Source organism: Notamacropus eugenii, chromosome 5 (assembly GCF_028372415.1).
Source record: "Notamacropus eugenii isolate mMacEug1 chromosome 5, mMacEug1.pri_v2, whole genome shotgun sequence".
NCBI classification, from domain to species: domain Eukaryota; kingdom Metazoa; phylum Chordata; class Mammalia; order Diprotodontia; family Macropodidae; genus Notamacropus; species Notamacropus eugenii.
Genome location: NC_092876.1, coordinates 453,175,879 through 453,197,882, shown reverse-complemented (window position 1 = coordinate 453,197,882; position 22,004 = coordinate 453,175,879). Strand labels below are relative to the sequence as shown.

General features: G+C 39.2%; 1 protein-coding gene across 3 annotated transcripts in view; it reads right to left on the bottom strand.

The window, feature by feature from the left end:
• The window catches only part of APOO (apolipoprotein O), an 85,938-nt gene that overhangs the window by 4,709 nt on the left and 59,225 nt on the right, over positions 1–22,004 (bottom strand). For all 3 annotated transcript variants that reach the window (XM_072615267.1, XM_072615266.1, XM_072615265.1), the window contains one exon: positions 9,621–9,719. In XM_072615267.1, the coding sequence (XP_072471368.1) occupies positions 9,621–9,719 (99 nt within the window). The remainder of the gene's footprint in view (positions 1–9,620; positions 9,720–22,004) is intronic.

Genomic DNA, 22,004 nt, shown 5'->3' with positions numbered 1-22,004 from the left:
GAAGCCAGGAGCGCAGGGAAAGCGTTCATGCAGTTTAAGGGACTGGTTTCTAGTCCGGATATGAAGTTGGTCACAAGCTCGTATATTGTTGGGGTCTTATCAATGTTTTAGTAACATTGATAGGAGTTAAGTGGCCCAGAAAATGAAAAAAAAAAGTTTGCTTGTGAGAAACTATGAGATATAAGAAAAGATGGGGAGCAGCTTGAGAAAGTACAAGCTGATGCCTAATTCTGAGGCTATCGTGGTTCAAATTTACCTCTGAATAATGTTTTCAAAATTCTCAATGTTACATGCCCTATTACTGAAGAATCAGTGTATGTGCAAGTATGTCAGTCTTTTAAAACACCATCCACAGTCTTTTTATTTCTATGGCCCTGGTTTGAAGCCAGAAAACAAACAGGTGAGAACACCCTTCTGATTTAAGAAAACAACTCTTGCTCTTGTTTGGTTACATAGCATTTACTCTACACCAGAACATGACAATCAAATAACTAACTAAAAAATATTGAATCCACATATGGATATTATCACAAAAAACACAGTAATGTAAGCCAGCCTAGATCTATGAAGGGTCATTATTCAAAGACCTGAAAAGCCCACTTCCTGGGCTAACCAGAAATTACCTTTGTCTCTGTAAGTTTTGTATTTCTATCTGATCAAATCGCTTCTGCATAAAACCATGTTCTAACATCTTCCTTAGATGTGCTTTTTTTGTGGTAACTGGTCTTTAGTACAGATTTGATTTTTTCCCCCAATTTGTCTTAGCCATGTCTACACTATAGCACTTCAATACGGAATAAAACAGTACATATAAGTATGAGTGATACTTTTCCATGTCTAGTCTTAGGGAAGGAGGATTGGAAGAAAATGTGGGTGATCAAAACCTTCTAATTTTGTTGCTTGTAATGTGGGCTAGATTAGTCCTCAGAAAACAGATGCGATCTCAGAGCCCTTCTAGACGAGAAAGCCTCACAGTCTTGGAGAATCCAGAGCTGCTGTCAAGTTATAAGGAAGTACTGGAAGACCGATGCAGCTGAGCATGAAGAGGCATGTCACCAGTAGGCTGGCCACCTGGTGATGAAATGTCTTCATATGAATGAAGCAAAGAAAAATTTTAAATTGCCCTCAGGCCCCAAAATGGTCAAAGGATATGAAGAGGCATTTTTCAGACCAAGAAATTAAAGCTATCTATAGTCATATGTGAAAATGCTCTAAATCTCTACTGATTAGAGAAATGAAAATTAAAACAACTCTTAGGTACCACCTCATACGTATCAGATGGGTTAATATGACAAAAAAGGAAAATGATGGATGTTGCAGGGAATATGGGAAAATTGGGATACTAATGCACTGTTGGTGGAGCTGTGACTGATCCAACCATTTTAGAGACTGCAGTTTGGAACTATGCCCAAAGGGCTATAAAACTGTGCATACCCTTTGATCCAGCAATACCACTAGTAGTTTTATATCACCTATTTGTATGAAAATATTTACAGCAGCTCTTTTTGTGGTGGCTAAGACTTGGAAATCAAGGGGATGCACGTCAATTTGGGGATGGCTATACAAGCTGTGGCAGATGACTGTGATGGAATACCACTGTGCTATAAGAAGTGACAAGCAGCATGATTTCAGAAAAACCAGGAGAGACTTACAGGAACTGATACAAAGTGAAACAAACAGAACCAGGAGAATGTTGTACACTGTTACAGCAATATTGCACGACAAAGAACTGTGAGTGACTTAGCATTTCTCAGCAATACAATTATTCAAGGCAATTCCAGTTGGGGACTGCACACTACATGCCTTCAGAGAAAGAACTGATAGTCTGAATACAGCCCAGGGCACACTATGTTTCACTCTCTTTTTTTTTTGAGTCTTGTAAAAAATGACTAATGGAAATGCCTTTACAAGATTACATATGCATAACCTATACCTGACTGCTTACCATCCTGGGAAAGGGGAAGGGAATCTGGAATGCAAAACTTTTTTAAAAGGTCAAAAAATTGTTTTAGGATGTAATTGAGGAAAAATAAAATAAAATGGCCCTCAATTCTGCCCATTTGGTGGTGGTGGCAGAGTAGCAGTAAGGGGAGCAGAAGGTAGTTAGAATCACACAGCATTTGGACAGACAACAAATGCCAATTTGACTCTGGAGCATTCAAACCTGAGACTCTTGTCTAATGATCAACAACCAATTTGGACAGACAACAAATGCCAATTTGACTCTGGAGCATTCAAACCTGAGACTCTTGTCTAATGATCAACAACCAGATGTATCAATCTTAACATTCTTGCTATAAGGAAAGCCAGCAGAAAGAAGGCAGTTGCAGTTCAATGGAAGAACAGCCCACAGCTATTATTTGGAGCACAGAAGAAAGCTCATACATTTAAATGTTACAGGAAACACAATTTCATGGGACACTTGATGGAAAATATCTGGAAAATGACCACCATGAACAATAACTGCAACTTACATGGCAACAAAGGTTGCTAAGGATGAGGCGTCAGAGAAGTTCTACGAAGAACTTGATAAGATCCTTCAGATCAGCTGGATCAGTATCCTCTCTGATACTGTGTGACTTTAATGAAAAAGTGAGACTTGGGTAGAAAATATACAGGCAAGTACGGTTCAGGAAAAAGAAATGAGAGAAATCAAAATTTGCTGATTACTTAAAAACCTCAAACTACTAGATCACAAATACCTTATTTTAAATAAATGGGTAGTCCCTGTACATAGAGAGAGAAAAAAGAATGAATTAGATCTTATTTTAAGAGAGAGGACATTAATTGCTACTGATGCAGGAGTTATCTTTAAGGTAGCTATCTGTACATAATCAGATCATTAAATGGACAGAGCAAGCATCAAACTTTGTCTAAACAAAACCAAAAACCAACAAGAACAAAGATGAGAAAAAGATATGAATTGTCATGAAAATGACTGAACCTTAAAATTATTAATGAAAATAACTAAAAAGCAAAAATGGGAAATAGGTGACAGTACTGACATCAATACTGACTAAAATTTAATCAAAGTAAATTAGTTGTTACAAGGAGTCCATAAAAGTGCCTCAGCCAGCAAATGACTAACTTAGATGCCAAATGGGAAGACTTGAATGCCCAAGGGAATTCTGGGTTAAAATACAAATTTGTTCATAAAATCTTACAAAGGATGAGGGTCAATTACGATCAGTATGGTCGTGCAAAGCAGAGAAAAGCAATGGAGGATAAGACTAGTTTAAAGAAAATATGGAAAGATATTCAACTAAACAAAGTCTTCCTAAGAACATTTAAGGATGACAATGGAAGGGCTAACAGACAGAAGAAAAAAATGGAAAAGATGAGTAAAAGTCATTTTAACAAAATGATTTTTTTCATCAAGGATAGAGGAACAACTCAACTTGGCTGCTAACAGAGGAAGTAGAAATGAGACCACAGAGAACATATATGCAAAAAGTAATCAAATAGGACCAAATGTGTATATACAGAAGAGATTCATGCCTGGGGTGATATAATTGTGAGGGCACCGATGGACCAATATCCATGGTATCTGAAAGAGGAGAAGATACCCAAGTGGAAAAAAACTTTGTTAAATTCTGCCTCCCTCCCAAAAAACTGACCTAGAGAACACCAACAATTAATGACCTATGTACCTACTATCCCATTTATATAAAATTTTTATGAGACATCTACATGTGAATTGAGAGCATCCTCAACAAAGGTATTAGTAATAATGAAGCCATGGAAAATAATTCTTGACAACGGGACATATCTTTACCACCTCACAATTAGCTCAAATGGGTAAAGAATATGAGATCCCATTGTGCTTATGCATTGATTATGAAAAAGCATTTAATTCAATAGAACAAAACACTGACTTACAAGATCTTTTACAGCAAAACACCTCCCATCCACACATCAAGATCATTCAGGGTTCCTTGGAACACGTAACAACAGAAATAATCCTGCTCAATGACTTTCTGATAATAAATGCTAGGCAAAGAGTAACATGAGGACATGGGAGATGTATGCTTGCCAAAATATCTGTTATAGAGGATATGCTGATAAGGTCAAAAAGGGATACTCTGTGGTTGAAGAGGTTCTGCAAACTCTACTCTTTGAGAATAAAACTGTAAGCTCCAGGGCACTGCAAAACTTTCTAAAAGAGACATGCAAACAATCAAAGGGGTTTGGCCCATTTATCCACAGAGGAATGACCAAGTTGATAAAAAATGTCTATTGTCCAGATTTCAACATGCATCAGCATGGTTCTGCCATGGAGAATGTCCAATAGTACCAAGGCACTAGGTAGCACAGTGGAGGGGCTCTGGGCTGGAAGTCAGAAAGACCTGAGTCTCAGACACTTACTAGTGGTATGACCTTGGATAAGTCACTTAACTTCAATACAGCACTGATAGATGGACAATGAGCTGGGCCCAAATTTTAAAAAGAAGGGTATGGCAAGGACAGCTTTTGGAAAATGGCAAAGCTCTTTTACTGACTCTAAGTTTCCCATGGGTCGCTAGGTGGCACAGTTGATAGCCAATGCCAGGTCTGGAATCTGGAAGCCTCATCTTCTTGAGTTCAAATCTGGCCTTAGATACTTAGTAACTGTGTGACCCTAGGCCAGTCACTTAACCCTGTTTGCCTCATTTCTCAACTGAAAAAATGGGTTGGAGAAGGAAACAGCAGTATCTTTCGAAAACCTCAAATGGGGTCATGGAGAATTGGACACAACTGAACAGCGGCAGCAACAACAAACTTCCCACAAAGGCAAAGGTCTACCTTTCTAATTCTAACAAAATGCGGTGTGGCTACACGGCCGCAGAACGGGCAGCGCTCTGAAGAACAGGAAGAGAAGGGGTGGCCACACGGTGAGAGACAGCCATGACAAGGACACAGTCAGACTGCTCTCCTAGTTTCTGCAAGGAAGGCTTCTCACATACCAGTTGGATTCCCTGGAGCCCAGGACATGTAGGCATAGATGGATTGTGCTCTGCATGGCTGGAAGGAACTGCTGGACTGATGAGATCATAGATCTATCTGAGAGTAACGTGGGGAAATGGGGAGATGGGGGGAAGCACGTAATATCTCAGGATTTGGGGTTGGAAGGGAACCGAGAAATAACCTAGTGTAAGCCTCCTATTTTGTGAATGAGGAAACAGAGTTCCAGAAAACTAAAGGGATTTCTCAAACATGGAAGCCACTTGTTTGACACTTAGCTGATGACAGACTGTTGGTTGAACAGATGTGCACGCTGCCTGCGGAGTGATTCACTCTAGGATCTTGGCTGTTTCACAGAGGCATCCGGAGTTTGACCACTTTTAGTCTCATTTAACAAATCCTACGGTATACTGATGGACAGCCTTTATGTTTGCCTGCTGAAGTGAGACTGCAATCTGTTTACTGTATATCCTGAGGTCCGTCAGTCCTGTCCTTTTCCCGATGAGTCTTCCATTTCATTAATATTGTGGAAACTTTTGTTAGGACTTTTCAAAGCTCAACACTCCGTTTTATGGTTCTGAAAGTTTTTTATTAAAGCTGATATTGAATAGGTTTTTCTCACTGGGCTTGATTTTAGGATGTCGCTGTATCTCTTGACATCACAGTCACAATCGCAGCTTTCTTCTCCACAGCTTTATGCTTCGTATGTCTTGCCTAGCAGGGTCCAGTGTATTTGTAAATAACTGTATTTACTCACAACGTAACCTCCGGATTCAAATGAAAAGATTGTGACTTGTATCAGCTCTGAGCATATTTATCAAGTCCAAATAACATTATTATTACTAAATGGAGACTTATAAAAAGAATTTTTAGAACAGAATATATTTTGGGGTCTAACAACATTGTAACCATAAGCCACAATGTATATTTTTCTAAACAGACGAATTACAGGGATCTCAACTATGTGTGCTCCACTGATATCCATACAAGTCAAAAGGTAAATAGATCCCTTTACGGATCATTTCTGGGAGGAATTTGGTTTGTTAGCCAAAGGACATTTTTTACGTGCTTACTATGTACCAGGCCTTGTACTAAAGACTGGGGATGCAAAAGAAAAGAGAAAACAGCTAAGGTCCTCCAAGAGCTCACATTGTACAGTGATCAAGAGCTGTAGGGGATGAAAACATATGGATAAGTTGGTGTGAAGTGATTTCTCTTGCTGGAGGGAGTACCCACATCAATGAGCTCAAAGGTGCCCTGAAGTGCCCATGGCAGGTGTCTATAATTCTTAGATAAGAAAACATGGAGCAAGGACAAATGACTTGTTAAAAGTGACAAAAGAAGAGTTTAAATTCTGGGAATGAGGCATTAAGGTCAGGAGTAGACCCCACCATTCCACACAGATTCCCAGAAACACAAATAAAGCTTAGAAAGTCTGTAAAATGTGCAGTGACTTAGATGCTGGCATTAGAACACCTAGAGCAATCTTTTCTTTTCTTTCCTGACTCCAGGACAGGCGTGTGATCGCCCTTCTCAGACACCAGGGGATTAGTTAATTATTTCTGGCAGCTAAAGTTTCTGACTAAGAGGACAAAGGTACAAGACCATTTTCAGTCATATGATTTAGTCTCAGCCAAATTAAGTGTGTTTAGAAATCTAAGTAACACCATGTGGAGGGAGAAAAAGCAGGGTATGTTTACTCAGGGTGGCCACTGCAATTTTCCTTTGTTCTCCTGCTGAGCCAGCAAGTGTCTGAATAAACTTTTAAAAACAAGCTTTTAAAATTCTGTTAGGCCTGTCATACTATTCACATGTTTTGCGTTTCTTTAGTACAATATTTTCCCTTTGAAGAATATCTAAGGGTTTCTTTATTGGCTTTTATTGGCTTTACCATAGTCTTGACTATTAAAATATTAACAAACTTGTTCTATCTTTCCAAATCCCAAAAGAAGTCTAAAATATGTTCTTTAACGTGTCACACCACAGGAATGAAAATTACTCATTTTTATAGACTGAATACAAATCAACCAAGGAAATAAACAACACACTAAAAGCAATGCCCCATCTTGGTATTTCCTTTGTATGAGGCAAGACCATGTTTCCCAAGTGCTAATGTAGATTCAGCATACAGGGGAATCATTTTGAAATACTTGATTCTGGCTGCCCAAATGAAATCTTTGACACACCTTTAAAAGCTGCCAGGTCCGAGCCTTATTAATCATCCCCATTTACAGACTTAGCCTATGGCCATGACCACAATGATCACATCCTCTTGCACAGTCCTGATGAATAAGGTGGAACGTTTACTTAACTATTACGGTTAGCAAGACAAAATTAAAAGACATCCTCGCTCAAAGATGGAAAATGTAATGCTTGCATTAGTCCTTAAAAATGATAAAAGATGACATACGAAAATATGTCAGAGATTTGTGGGGGGATTTGGAGTAGCCTATTCCCTTGGGGAAGGAGAATTGGAAAGCTAACAACCAAGAATAAATGTGCTACATAAACTCTTAAATCTTACTTAACACTACTACTTCTATTCCAGAAATGCAACTTCCATTACTTTGTTGGGGAATCTTTTCTTTGTTAGCCTAACACATGATTCACATGTTTCTAGGGCAACTGGTCTTACATGAAATTTAGTGCATCTCAAAATCCCTGCAAATAATTTCTGAACATCCATCTTAAAAGTAGAGTGTAAGAAAAAAAAGAAGTCTGCTGAGTATGAAAAAATGTCATTGAACGCGTTAACTAACTTAAGTAAATAATACCTGTCACTCCAGGCACAGAAAGACTGCTAACATCTGCACGTCTGGTTATTTCCTTTTATTATTTAAAAAAGTGCAAAGGGCAACAAAAATCTAATAATTAGCAAAAACTAATTCTATCTCCTCTCAAGTAATACTTAAAATTCATCACTGTTCTTACTGAAGTTTTACAAGGAACTCTACTATTCTTCATTTCAAAGTATCTCCATGCATTCAACTAATCAATGCTATTTTAGCAATATTCTACATGCAGCATTAGTGAGAAAGCAAAAATGAACAAAATGGGCTTTGGCGGTACACAATTTAAGGCTCATTTAAATTTCCAATGGGTACAAAAAAGGGAGAGGAAGGAAAAAGGAAGAAAAGCTAAGATAAGAGCTTACATATATATAATTTTTTTAAAAGGGCCAGATCAGAATATCAGTAGTTTTAATATATAATTTATGTAAATGGTCAACAGAAACCAGTCCTGTTGCAATGTAATGAATTACTCAAGCTGGCCACAACTTTGCCTCTGTTACCCAAAGGAGAAGTGTGCCATTGTTTTCTGGTGCATATCTCTTCACACTTAGCCTTAAGACTTCTGAATGATAATTCAATCCCATTTTCTAAATTTCCCTACAGCTTCTAGCTTCTGAAGTTTTCTTATTATTTCCAATTTTCTAGACAATCCAACAGTATAGACTTGCTGGGATTTTTAAAATAGAAAAATAAGATACCAAAAGTAAATTACAGAGAATCTTCAAGTGTTCAGTATTTTAGAAGGGGTTGTTGAGTGAAACTTTACGATAAAGTTAGAAATTCTTACTTCAAGTACTCATTCCAACAGGACCCCAGATCACTACAGCTTAGATAGCAGCAGGGCCAAAGGCCAATAAAGTACTTCACTGAAATGCTACAAGAAATTATATATGTGGATAATAGCAGGGGGTTTAATAATTTGGTTTATAATTCTTCTAAATTTTAATTGTTATTCTATATCAGAATGCTTTGTGGCAAAATAGTTTGTTTTAAAGACTTTGATGCTAACAATGAAGCTTCTTTTTCCTCTAACTACAATAAAGGAGGTCTGCTTAGGAGCATAATGCTAGCTAGATTTGCATTTTCCTGTGTGCCAAGTTAATCTGCTCCCTACTCACCCTTCTCAGAGGCAGACCACAACAGCAATCTTTGATACTTCTGTGGATGCCAGGACACAAGGAAAGCTTGATTTAATATGAGCTTAGTATAGCTTTCTCCCCATGCAAATTACCAGACAGTGTACCAGATCAAGGAAAAAGAGTCATCTCAGATAAGTAAATATAAGTATCCATGTATACATACATACACAATACTATATAAGATGTATGTACATGTAAACATGCACTGTGTATGTACATGTGCATACATATATGTAATTCAACTCCAAAGCATTCCTACTATGCCATCCCCCATGACTGGGATGTGGAGTTGGGGGTTGTTTGGATATAGCCACGGTGTAGGGCTTCCCTTTCAGAAGCCCTTATTTCTTTTGCCAGTTTTATAAAGGACACACATAAGGTACTCTTCCACGGGACACTTCTCTGTAGTTCAGGTGAATACAGTTAATTTGTGGAAATAGCTTTGTACATAATGGCTAAAAGCAATGACATAGATGACTTATTCTTGCAAATCATAAATTAAAAAAATGAAAACTGAGAGTGAGGTCATAAGCAGTCCATGAGTAGGGACATCACTAATTCAGGACTGTGATAATGTCCAAGTGTTAGAGTGGTTTTGCATTTAGTCACTCTCCTCCCAGTCCCCACCAAAATAGAACTAAAAGGGTATGAAGTTTTGTGTTCGTTATTGAAACTCTGAACAGAGATTAAATCTCTGAAGAGATTAATTTTTATTAAAAAAGCAGATCATAAAATATGTATTTCTTACCTTCTCTCGGTTTGCATCCGTTTGAAAGTATGTCTTCCACACATCCTCTAGAATTATATATACTCGCAAACCCCAATCATATAATTTCTCTCCATTGACCTTGAAATAAAAGTTAAACATTAATATAAAGGGAATGTAAATATAATGTAAAATATCAGGTGATTTCTCCCATTTTTTGTTAAAAATTAAAAAAAATCATTATCTAAACACGTTATACTCAGACTTGGGACACACATTAAAAACAGTGCCAAGTAAGCAAAAATTAGGATAGTAAGACTGATGCAAAGAGTAAAAATGACAACAGAGGAAGCTCGTGGCTAATGACAAACATTTTAAAGAGTCATTTGATGCCAAAAATTCAGGCACATCAATTCATTTCCACTCCATTCCTGTCTTCCAATTCCACACATGTCCCATAAGAGACTAAACAAAACAAAAAACTATAAGATTATGATAACTTTTGGAAGTCACGGACATTATACCAAGCAAAGCTTTTATGTGGATTTTTTTTTTTTTGGAAAGAAATGATCTTAGATAAAACTACACAAACTTATTAGAAGAACAAGATAATCTTCAAAGCCCAAATAATCATTTTATCTTATAGCTGGAAGGAATCCTAAAGGTTTCTTTCATCCAGCCTCCCACACGATGCTAGAATAGACTCTAACAGATGGTTATTTACCCTACTTAAACACGTCCAACGACAAAGAACTCACCACCTCATAACCACCTAATTTATAAAGTTCTTCCTCATATCCAGCTGAAGTCTGTCTTCCTCTAGCTTCCTCTGATGTGTCGTCATTCTGCTTCCTCTCTCTTCTGACAACCCCTCAAATATTTGGAGACAATCGCTGTGTTTCTAGTGCTCTGACCCCTCCATCCTGCAAAGCCATGACCCACCCATCTCAGCCCCAGGTTTTTCTTAGTGAGACTAAAAATACTTAGCTCCTTCACAGTTCCTTCAACTATTCCTAACGGAACATGGTTTCCAGACTCTTCATAATCTTGGAAATATTTTCAAACTTTGGATGGATATGAAGAAGCAGGCTTTCAGTAAGTTTTATTCTTTCCAAGCATCTAGTAAGCATTTGTTAAGTAGTGTTAATATGGTAGTCCATAGAAATTCAAGGACAAAAATGAAATGGTCCCTGCTCTAAGGAGCTTACAATCTTTTAGAGAAGACAATATGTACAAATATAAACTGATAGAAAATTACATAATTTGGGGGAAAGGTAACTTGGAAGAACAGGAAATAGAGACAAACAAGTCTCCATTAGCTTAAATGTCTGCCTAAAATTACAAAGAGAAGTCACATAACAGTAATTCAATCAGGAAATGTCATAATGATCCCAAGGTTATTATTTAAAATCAAAAAATATGCCCCCAAATAACAATCATTTATTGGTATTTTATGCCTAGAAAAGAAAAAACAATTTCTGTTAGCTTACTGAATAGATAAAATAATTTAATATTCTCTCTCCATACATGCACGTGTAATGTTACCACTGAAATGGAAAATAAAATATATATTTGGGAAAGATTAGAAAAGAGAGACAGAGAAAGAATATTAGTTTTCAAACTGAAGAAGAATAAACTTAGATTGGAAACGTGAATTTCATCTAATGCATAATTATATTTCATAAACATCTACAAAAAGCCCATACTGGAAAGATAATCTGTCTGACTATAGCTAACTATGTTCAGAGTTGTACGGAGGTGCACTTACATGCTATGCTTTTCCTAATGACTTTGTAATTAGAGATAAATCACCCTAGAAAAATCCTGTTGCAACAAATAATAAAAACTGCCCATCCTTAAGAATTCTAATTCATTTCAAAGAGCATTTTGCATATAATAATAGTGAATCTGTACTATGGACTCAACTGATTAACCTAATCATTCTAAAAAGTTAGTTAATCAATCCATGTGACTTTCACAGATTTATTTAAAAGTATCCTTTTAAAAATCTGATAATTTTTTATAAATTTGGACCTGAAGGAATATAAATCTGATCAGGATTCTATAGCCCAAATATCTCTTCCTCCATATCCAAATAGACATACTCAAAAAAAAAACAAAAAACCAAACAATTAAGATGATATTTCTTGGCTAGTTTAATACCTCATCTAAATTTCTGACCTAATGAAATACAAGTGTAATGAGATGTTTCACTGTTAAGCAGCCAAATCTAGTTATTAACAAATCAGCAAAATCTGAAATATAGAACATTAACAGCAAAGTCTAAGTACAATCTGTCAGATGCAAACATATACACCAGGAGAGATACAGAGGAGAGCTCACACAGATCACCTGGATTAACACTGTTAAAATGAATAATACGATTAGATACTTCTGAGGCTTTAAGTGGTACTTCTTCAACAATTCTGAGGCATAAACAAGTAAGCAGGATTCATGAAGTCCCATGGCAGCATGGAAAAAGACTAGGCACTACTCAGGTGTAACTGCTGCATGGCAAGCAGAACGGAGCAAAATAAATGCTGAACAGAAAGTGTCTAGCTCCTTTAGGAAAAAAAAGTCCCTTTCATGTCTTTGGAGAAGTGCTGCAGATCAACACTCTTATTAAATGGTGAGGAAAATAAAGAATATGCCACCCACTGACATATTAGTTGAAGGAAACATATGTTTAGTCATGAAAGAATTGTCTTTCTCTCTGTAATTCATATGCTCACATACTTCTGTTAAAATCAGATGCCAGTGCTCCACTGTGGTGTGGAGGAGACCCTGAGCTCCTGAAGGCAATGCTAGAAAAGCACAAGCTGTCTACTGAGCACATACTGAATACTGGTACTATTATGTCAGTCACTATGTCTTTTCTGAATCTGGGATAAATTTACACATAGATGCTAAAACAGAGAAACTAAGAATAACTTCATAAGCAGCGGAAATCATAACAAACTCAAGAATTCATCACGTTATTGAAAATACATAATTCATTTAGTTCATTCTAAAGCACAAAGTCATATTTTGCTTTGCTTACTGGTCACATTTAATGCCAAAAGCAAAGAGCCACAAATGAGAGTGGAAACAAATAACACAAAATGCCAAAAATCCTACACATTTCAACATGAGATCATTTTAATCCCAAGCTAATAATTTTAAAATAAAATAACTCTAAATAATATATGATAAATTAAAATCTGAAAGATAATGGAACTAAACACTTTATATAGAAGATATGCAATTTATTCTAAAGAACTTTTTTATCTATATATTGAGCTATAACTAGAAACTCCTGCAATTGGACTAACTTTATTTTTGGGGGGGAGGGGAGTATGGGGAAAGGTCAAAAGCACAGGGAATCATATGTGGCTGACATGGACTGGAGACAAGTCATGTGAACAGAGGAGGATGAGGAACTGGGAGGCCAGGGTATTCAGAGGTCAGTAGAGGATGGAGTGAAGACGACTGGAAGCCCACAAGTAACAGTGATAAGGACTCAATGGGAATCTGTAAAAGGGGGAGCTGGTTACTGCCCTGCTGAGTGATGACGGCAGAGAGAAGGTCTAAGGGGGGTGGCAGGGGATGAAGAAACAACGCTAACTTATCCTCCGGGTCCTGGATGAAAACAGAGCAAGGGAGGAAAAATCATCTACCTTAGGGAGAATGCCCAGAGCTGTGGTGTTGTTTTAGTGAATACCAGAAGCAGTAAGGAATGAGGAACACAAGAAGACACGAGGGTGAAGGGGAAGAGTCCAGATGGGCCAACGGAAAGGGACGGCAGAGAAGGACGGGGTCTGGGGATGGCAAACTTCAGGGAGACAGATGCTGTCCTCACCACTGATCCCATTACAGGGTACAACGAGTGCTGCAGATCCCCAGGACAGTCGGTGCAGGAAAGGCAATGACACCCTGATGCCTCACCTGCATGGGACGGCACAGGACTTCACCTGAAGATCTTATTCAGCTACCATGGATTCAATTATCCAACTATGGGGATGATTCTCAGATCTGCTTATTCAGCCCTATCCTTTCTGTAGCACTCCAGAGTCTACACATCTCCAACTGCCTTAGGACAGACACCACCCCAATTAGATTTTGAGTTCCTTTAGGGCAGGGGCTGTTTTTTGTTTCTTTTTATATTTCCACAGCTTAGCACAATGCCTAGCATAGAGCAGGTGCTTAATAAATGTTGATTGACTGATATTAAATATGTCCAAAATGGACCCTTCTTATCCTCATAGTACCCCAGGATCACAACCTAGGCAGCAGTCTCAACTCCTCACTCTCTCTCACACCCTTACAGCTAATCTGTTGCCAAGGACTATCAATTTCACTTGACAACACATCTTGGATATGCCCCCTTCTTTGCTCTGACACTGCTACCACTCTCGTACAGGCTCTTATCACCTCCTGCCTGGACTATTGCAATAGCCAGCTGGGGGATCTGACAGGCTACAGGCTCTAGGAACCCCCTTGAACTCTCCTTGAATTTTCCCACTGGATCTGGTGTACTGCAGATGTCCCAGTAGTTTGCACCAGTAGAACTTACTAAAATTCTTTTAAGATTCTGAATAATTCTCCAATATGTTTGTATTGAAGTAGCTATTCTTTTCCTTTCAAATAACTTCAAAGCTTATCTGTGAAATAATTTATTTTCAATGTAATTCTGAAGGTTGTATTATGTTCATATGCAATGACAAATTTATTTTCAAGTCTGGAGACATCTTTAATTTGTAATTTGTAAAGCTATACCCTAGAACTCTGACGTTCACATGAGCCCAAACAGCCTGGACAAAGCCTGACTTATTTGGTTTAGCTGTGTCCTAATAAATGTTAGAGGGACTAGAGTGGGGGTACAGGGTAGGGCGGTGGGAGTACGTGTGCATGTGTATAATATTTTAATACTTCTGAATATCAATAGTTCTTTTAATAATATTACTCCCTCTCTCCATCCCCTAACTACTCGGGCATATACTTTAAGCCACAAAGGATAAGAGTATCATAGGACCCTAACTGCAAAGGGCAGTTCTAACATGAGACAAGATTGCCTTGTACAATGAATATAGGTCCAAAACTAACTTTATGGGCAAAAAATTCAGGTTTACTTAAAGCAAAAGATCTAGGTAAATTTATATTTAGTTCAATAAGTATTTATTATACACGTGATATGCAAAGCAAGGTGATAGGCACTGGGTATACAAAGACAAGATTAAATAGTTCTTTAATCTTGTGGAGTTGACATTCTACTGGGGATATACCATGTAAGCAGATAAGTAAACATAAAATAACTTGAAGAAGAACAATTAATTAGTGGGGCTGGGAAAGGCCTTTCCCAGGAAGGTGATAAAGGACACTAAGGATCTGAAGCTATGTCAGGATATAGAATAACCTGGGAGAGATGCAATTTCTTTCTTCTCAGATAGAGCCTATCACAACTTTACCAGAAACCACTCAAAGTAAAACTGAAACCCCTAAAAGGAGATGGGGATGGGGACAGGAGAAGGGGAATTCTTCCAGAATATTTGAAAATTAGATCATTTTAGAAATGGAATGAAGAACGTGAGTCTTCTTTCAGCACAAAAGGACTGTGGAAGAAAAACCTGATTTTCAGAATGATAGATTCTTAAAGTACCTCAAATTATTCACTCGAAAATCTGTATCACGGAGTAAGTTTACCAAATAAACTGAGCTTCTCTGTTTTATTCTCTGAAGGAAGACTTCCTAGGGTGTTAATATATTCCCTGAAAACTTCGAGAACGAAGATATATATTTTTGTTAACTATATTTTATGGAAGTCTTTTTAAATGTATCACTTCTTATCTTTTCTACAGAGTTCAGTGATCCTAATCTAATCTCTTTTTGATGACTCAGGGCTAGCATGATTCACCTCCGGAAGTGGGAGGTAATACACTGATTACATCACTGCTACTGAAGCATGCACACTTTACCGGCTGTTTCTCTACTAAATGACTTCATGCTTTGAGTTATTAGTCATTTCTTAATATTTTGGCTCCTCAAAGCCCTTCTGGCCCTTTTGCTGGTCATAACTCAATTTCTGTAATTGGGCTTTTAAAATCTGCCAGTTTAATTTTATCTACAATTCTGATCCCTTTTTTGTCCTAAGGGAATGCTTCCATATCTCTCTGATCTACAAATAAAGGGCATGGAGTTCATGAAGGACATTTTTCTCAAAAGAATTTTCCCCTCTTCTCAGTTCAAAGCTGTGGTTCAGGAGATTGAATTCACCAGAACTCAGTCAAAGGAAGCACTCTGGTGCCAGGGAAAGAGTAAGGGCTCTGGAAACAAGGGGACCAAGGTTCAAACACTGCCTCTGACACTTAGTCCTCTGAATGACCTTGGGCAAAGCATTTTACCTCTATGGACCTCAGTTTCCTCACCTGTAAAATGAGAGGCTTGGACTAGATGGTCTCTGAAGTTTCTTCCAGCTCTAAATCTATGGTCCTATGAAAGAAGCAAGGATATTACTGTATATAACTGTATGAAATTTAGGAGGATAGCTACAATTAGGACTTGTGCAGGGAAGAGTAAAAACTTGAAACTTGCCCAAGCCAACTTTTAAAGACAAGCTTAGTTGAGGGGATGGGAGAGATAGAGGAACATCACTTCATGATAATGAGAAAGACACTCCAGGGAATTACTGCCTGTGGGCAGAGATCAAAAGTTACTGGCAGATTACTGATGGGGGGTGGGGGGGTGGGGGGGTAGGGCAGCAGGCCAGAGAAGAGTTTATCTGCAATAGTTGAAAGAAGACATATTTTAAGTAATTATTCTTACAAACTAAACGCTAAGCTCAATTGTTAATGTGGGATCAGTAGATTCTAAACTGTGGTACTCTGAGAGATCATCTAATCTGGCCTTCTCATTTAACAGACAAGGAAGCTGAGGCCCTCACAGTCACTGGCAGAGTAGGGACTGGAATCTAGGTTTTCTGATTCCACCTGAAGCTCCTTCCTCCATAATCCCTCTGAAATATGAATAGGGTGGAGAACTGTCTGTGTTTTGTCTCTCTAAACAGACAGGAAGCTCTTCCAAAGCAGGGGCCTGGCCAAGTTCTTCACAGCCCCCACTACACTTAGCACAGTACTTGATATTCATTTCCGGCTGCTTCCATCCAAACCCAGCTAAGATTCTCTACATCTCAACTCAGTTCAACATTTATCAAGTACCTATTATCTACTAGAAACAAAGACAAAATTAAAATAATCTCTGCTCTCAAGGATAAAGGTAACTGTAGTACTGGGATAATGACTGAATAGGGAAAGAAGAGATCAGATGAAGGATTCTAGAAACATCTGAGGAGGGAGTGAGCATGAAGAGCTGGAGGGGAAGGAGGAGGATCAGGAAGGCTTCACAAAACAAGTGACACCTGAGCCTTGAAGGCTGAGAGATTCTGAAAAGCAGAGGTGACCCAGGAATGTATTAGGCATGGGGGACAAACTGGGTGAATGCACCAAGGCAGGAGATGATGGTGTGTTGAGTTTAGGGAAAAGCACACAGTTTGGTTTGAATGGAACCTCAAGCACAGGAAGTGGAGTATAATGTGAAATAAAGGTGGAAGAGGTAGGTTAATCACAGCCAGTCTCCAGGTGTCCCTCCCAGGAAGGGATTTCCTCAAACGATGCCGTCTGGTACCTTCTCTGCTTAAAGTCTTAGAAAGTTACCGGAGGGCAATGAGAAGATTAGAGACCTGTCCCAGGGTCACAAAGTCAAGGGGCGTCAGAGTTGGCTTTGAATCAAGGTGTCCCTGACTTCCACAGGTACTGTCTATTCATACTTTCTGTCCACTTGCCCATACCAGGAGCTTTATGCATCTCTGCTGAATTAGCACAAAGCAGGTATTTAATAAGAATGTGCTGAATAAATGAAAATAAAAACCCCAATATGGTCAGCTGCACATGTCCATGGCCTGGGTTCAAATTCCACTTCATAAAATGACTGGAGATCCTGAGTCAGAAACCACCACTTAGAATACACTCCTCACCTGTAAAGTGATGGCAACTTCACTTACTCTATCGACCCAAGGACCAATGAAGGCCATTAAACCTGAGCTCCCTCTTCTCTTTCCCTTCATCTCAAAAGCCCTTGACACAATCCCTCACTTTCTCTTGCTTTTCCCCAGTCTATGATAGGGGACCCTTAGAAGTGCCCCCAATCCCATCCTCTCCCATTTCTCCACAGATTACAACCTTAATCATCCCTTCTCTTTCCTTATTCTCCCATCTTTCCCTGTCTACTGCTGCTTCTTTCCCTACTGCCTCCCAACATTCCCATCCCCTCAAGCTATTCTCATGTATCTTTCTTCCCTTTCTCAGCCAAACTCCCAGAAAAAGCTACCTACAAGCTTACTTTCATTTTTTCTCCCCTTGCTGACAACTCAACCCTGAGTAATATGGCTTCTGACCTCATCAATTCAATGAAACTCCTTTCTCCAGAAAGTAACCGATAATTTCTTAACTCTCAAATCTAATTGCCTTTTTTTTAGGCTTTACTCTTCTCAGCCTTTCTGCTACAGATAACACTGATAACTGTCCTCTTTCCTAGGACTCCATATGGTCCTGCTCCATTTGTCCAATTGCTCCTTATCAATCTTCTTTGCTGGTTCATCATCCAGGTCGAACCCTATAATTGTGGATGTGCCCCAAGGCTCCGTCCTGGGCCTTTTACTACTGTTCTTTCTCTATACTCTCTCTTTTGGTGCCCTCATTAGCTCCCGTGGTTTAATTATCTCCTTCTCTAACGACTCACAGATGTATATAGCCAGCCCCAGCTTTTACGGTGAGCTTCAGTCCCACATTACCAAGGGCCTACTGGACATTTCAAACTGGATGCCACAGAGTCAGGACCAGGTCTGCCAAGGGACACAAAAATCTGCTTGGTCCTTTGAGGTATTTTAAAATTCCAGTCCTTCTAATGTTAAATGCCTATTACGCGCTAGGAAAACAAATGTTAAGCACCTACTATATGCTAGGAAAACACCATACATTTAATGTGTCCAAAACAGAACTCATTATCTTTGCCCTCAAACCCACCCCTTTCCCAAACTTTCCTATTTCTGTCAAAGGCATCATCATTCTTCCAGTCTTCCAGGTGTGTAACGTTGATATTGTCCTTAATTTTTTACTCTGCATCATCCCACATATCCAGTAAGTGGTCAAATTCTGCTGTTTCTATCTCTACAATATTTCTCAAATCTCCCCCATTCTGTACTCACACACCTACCACCTAAATTCAGGCCCTTATTACTTCTGGCCTAGCTTTATTGTAACAGCCCCTTAATTGGTGTCCTGGCCTCAAGCTGCTTCCCATTCATTCTATCCTCTATGTTGCTACAAAGAGATTTTCCTTAAGTAGAGATATGACCATGTTGCTCCTCTATTCAATATATTCCAATGGCTTTCTATTGCCTCTAGAATCTAGAAAAAACTCCTCTGTTTTGCTGTTAAATGTGCCGCCTACGCTGCCAGACTCATCATATCACTCCTTACTCCATACCTTTGCAATCTTGGATTTAGCCAAATTGGCCTTTCCTCCATTTCTCTCACACAACAACCCACCTCCCATGCTTTTGCATTAGCTAACCCTTATTCATGGAATACTCCTTTTTCATCTCAAAGCTTCCTTCTCTCCAAGTTGAAGTCCAAACATTACCTGCTACATGATGTCCTTCCTGATCCCCTCAGTCACTGGATACCTCACCTCGTCCTCAGAAGATTTAGTGTCCTTCACAGTCTGTACCTGCTAGATGTGGACCTTCATTCCCCCCAGCTACTGGCGGCTAGCCCTTCCAAGTTATCTGGCATTGACTCTGTGTAACTTTTATATATACATGCCTACACATAGTTTTCTCTGAACTTACTAAATGCTTATTGGTTCACTTGTATCACACCTCTGTTCAAAATCCTTCAATTGCTCCCTAATGCCTATCACATAAAGTTCCATTTTCTTTACCCAGCATTCAAGGGTCTTCAAAACCGTGTCCTATCTTATATGTTGCTATGTATTCTGTGAATAATTACAAAATCACAAGTCTTGCACAGCTATAAATCTAGGGTCTTATGAATCAACAGAACTACTAACCTAAAAATGGTTGGTTGGTTGGTTGTTGTCCTTCGTCTTCAAAGAGAGGACCAAAATGGCAACACCATTGTAAAGTGAAATTTCAGTGTGTCCGACTGTGGCTGATCAGACCAATACGTGCTCAGAATGCTCTACCACAGGTTGGGCACAGAGAGTCCGTGTGAATATTTGGGTGGATACTCCAAATTTGTGCATGCTGCATTTACTTTGTGCTATCTCAATTCTGCTTTGCTCATAGAGCACAGTGCCCTTTCTGATATGGGCATGCCATGCTGAGTGGTCCTGTGCCAGTGTCTCCCATGTTGCACAGTCAAATCCAAAGTTCTTGAGAGAGACCTTGAGAGTATCCTTGGATCGCTTCTTCTGACCACCATGTGATCGCCTGCCCCATGCAAATTCTCCATAAAAGTCTTTTTGGCAAGTGTACATTTTGCATTCAAACAACGTGGACAGCCCATTGGAGTTGTGCTCCCTGAAGCATAGTTTGAATGCTTGGCAGTTCAGCTCAAGCAAGGACTTCAGTGTCTGGTACTTTACCCTGCCAGGTGATCCTCAGAATCTTCCTAAGACAGTTCAAATGGAAGCGATTCAGTTTCCTGGCATGGCACTGGTAGACTGTCCATGCTTCACAAGCACACAACAATGAAGTCAGCACAACGGCTCTGTAGACCACGGCTCTGTAGATCTTCAGTTTGGTAGTCAGTCTAATATCTCTTCTCTCCAAACTTTTCTTCAGAGCCTCCCAAACACTGAGCTAGCTCTGGCAATGTGTGCATCAACCTCATTGTCAATGTGTACATCCCTGGAAAGTACACTACCAAGGTAAGCGAACTTATCCACAGCATTCAAAACTTCTCCATTTGTTGTAATTGATGGTTCCACATATGGATGATGTGGTGGTGGCTGATGAAGCACCTGTGTTTTTTTGGTGTTCATTATTAGGCCAAAATGAGCACAGGCAGCAGAGAATGGATCCATACTTTGCTGCATCTCAGCTTCAGAGTCTGCAGAGAGTGCACAATCATTTGCAAACAGAAAAAACTCCCTCCACTTTGGTCTTGGCTTGTAGCCTTTTCAAACTGAAGAACTTATCATCAGTACAGTGGTTGACCTTGATGCCATGTTCATCCTCATTGAAAGCATTTGTCAATATGGCTGAAAACATCATGCTAAAAAGCATGGGAGCAAGCACACAGCCCTGTTTCACTCCATTGGTGACTGGGAAGGCAGAAGAGCTTTGTCCATTATCCAGAACCTGGGCAAACATGCCATCATGAAATTGATGTACAATACTGATGAACTTCTCCAGGCAACCAAATTTGGACATAATTTTCCATAAGTCCTCACAACTAACAGTGTCAAAGGCCTTGGTCAGATCTACAAACATTGTGTACAGACCTCTGCTCTACTCCTGGCATTTCTCCTGGAGTTGTTGGGTGGCAAACACCATATCAACTGTTCCTCAGCCCTTTCTGAAGCCACACTGGCTCTCAGTTATACGACCCATCTTCCAGGTGAAGGATCAGCCTGTTAAGGAGCACTCTAGCAAGAATTTTGCCAGCAATGACTGACTAAGAGAGAGATGTCCCTGTGATTGTCACAGGACAACCTATTCCCTTTACCCTTGTAGAGATGGACAATGGAGGCATCTTTGAACTCTTGGGGGAGAACCTCTTCTTGCTATATAACCTGGAAAATTTCAGTCAGCTTTTGTATGAGCTATGGTCCCCCTACCTTGTAAATCTCAGTTGCAACAGAATCAGCTCGAAGTGCTTTGTCACATGAAAGAACTTCAGTTGGAAGTTCAGCTAAGGAGGGATTGACTTCAACCTAAGGTAAATGGTCCATGGCCTCAGCATTGATTGATGATGGTCTGTGGAGAACATTATGGAAGTGTTCAGCCCATCTCTCTAGGATCAAGTCCTTATCACTAAGCAATGTGGCTCCATCAGCACTGAGTATTTGTGATGCACCATAGGTTTTTGGTTCATAAATAGCTTTCAGGGAATCATAAAAGCACTTTGGATTGTTACTATCAGCATAAAACTGAATTTCATCTGCCTTTTTACTGAGCCAGGAATCCTGTACCTCTCTAAGCTTTGCTTGTACTTTGCTTTTGATAGAATTAAATGTTGCCTTCTTAGAGGTGGATGAACTATCCTGCTGGTAAATCCTGTGGAGTTCTTGTTTTTCATTTAGCAGCTTCTGGATTTCCCCATCATTTTTATCAAACCAGTCTTGGTGTTTGGGCATGTTCTGATCCAAATGAGCAAATGCAGTGCTGTACACCAAATCTCTGAAAGCTGCCCACTCCTTTTCTGCTCC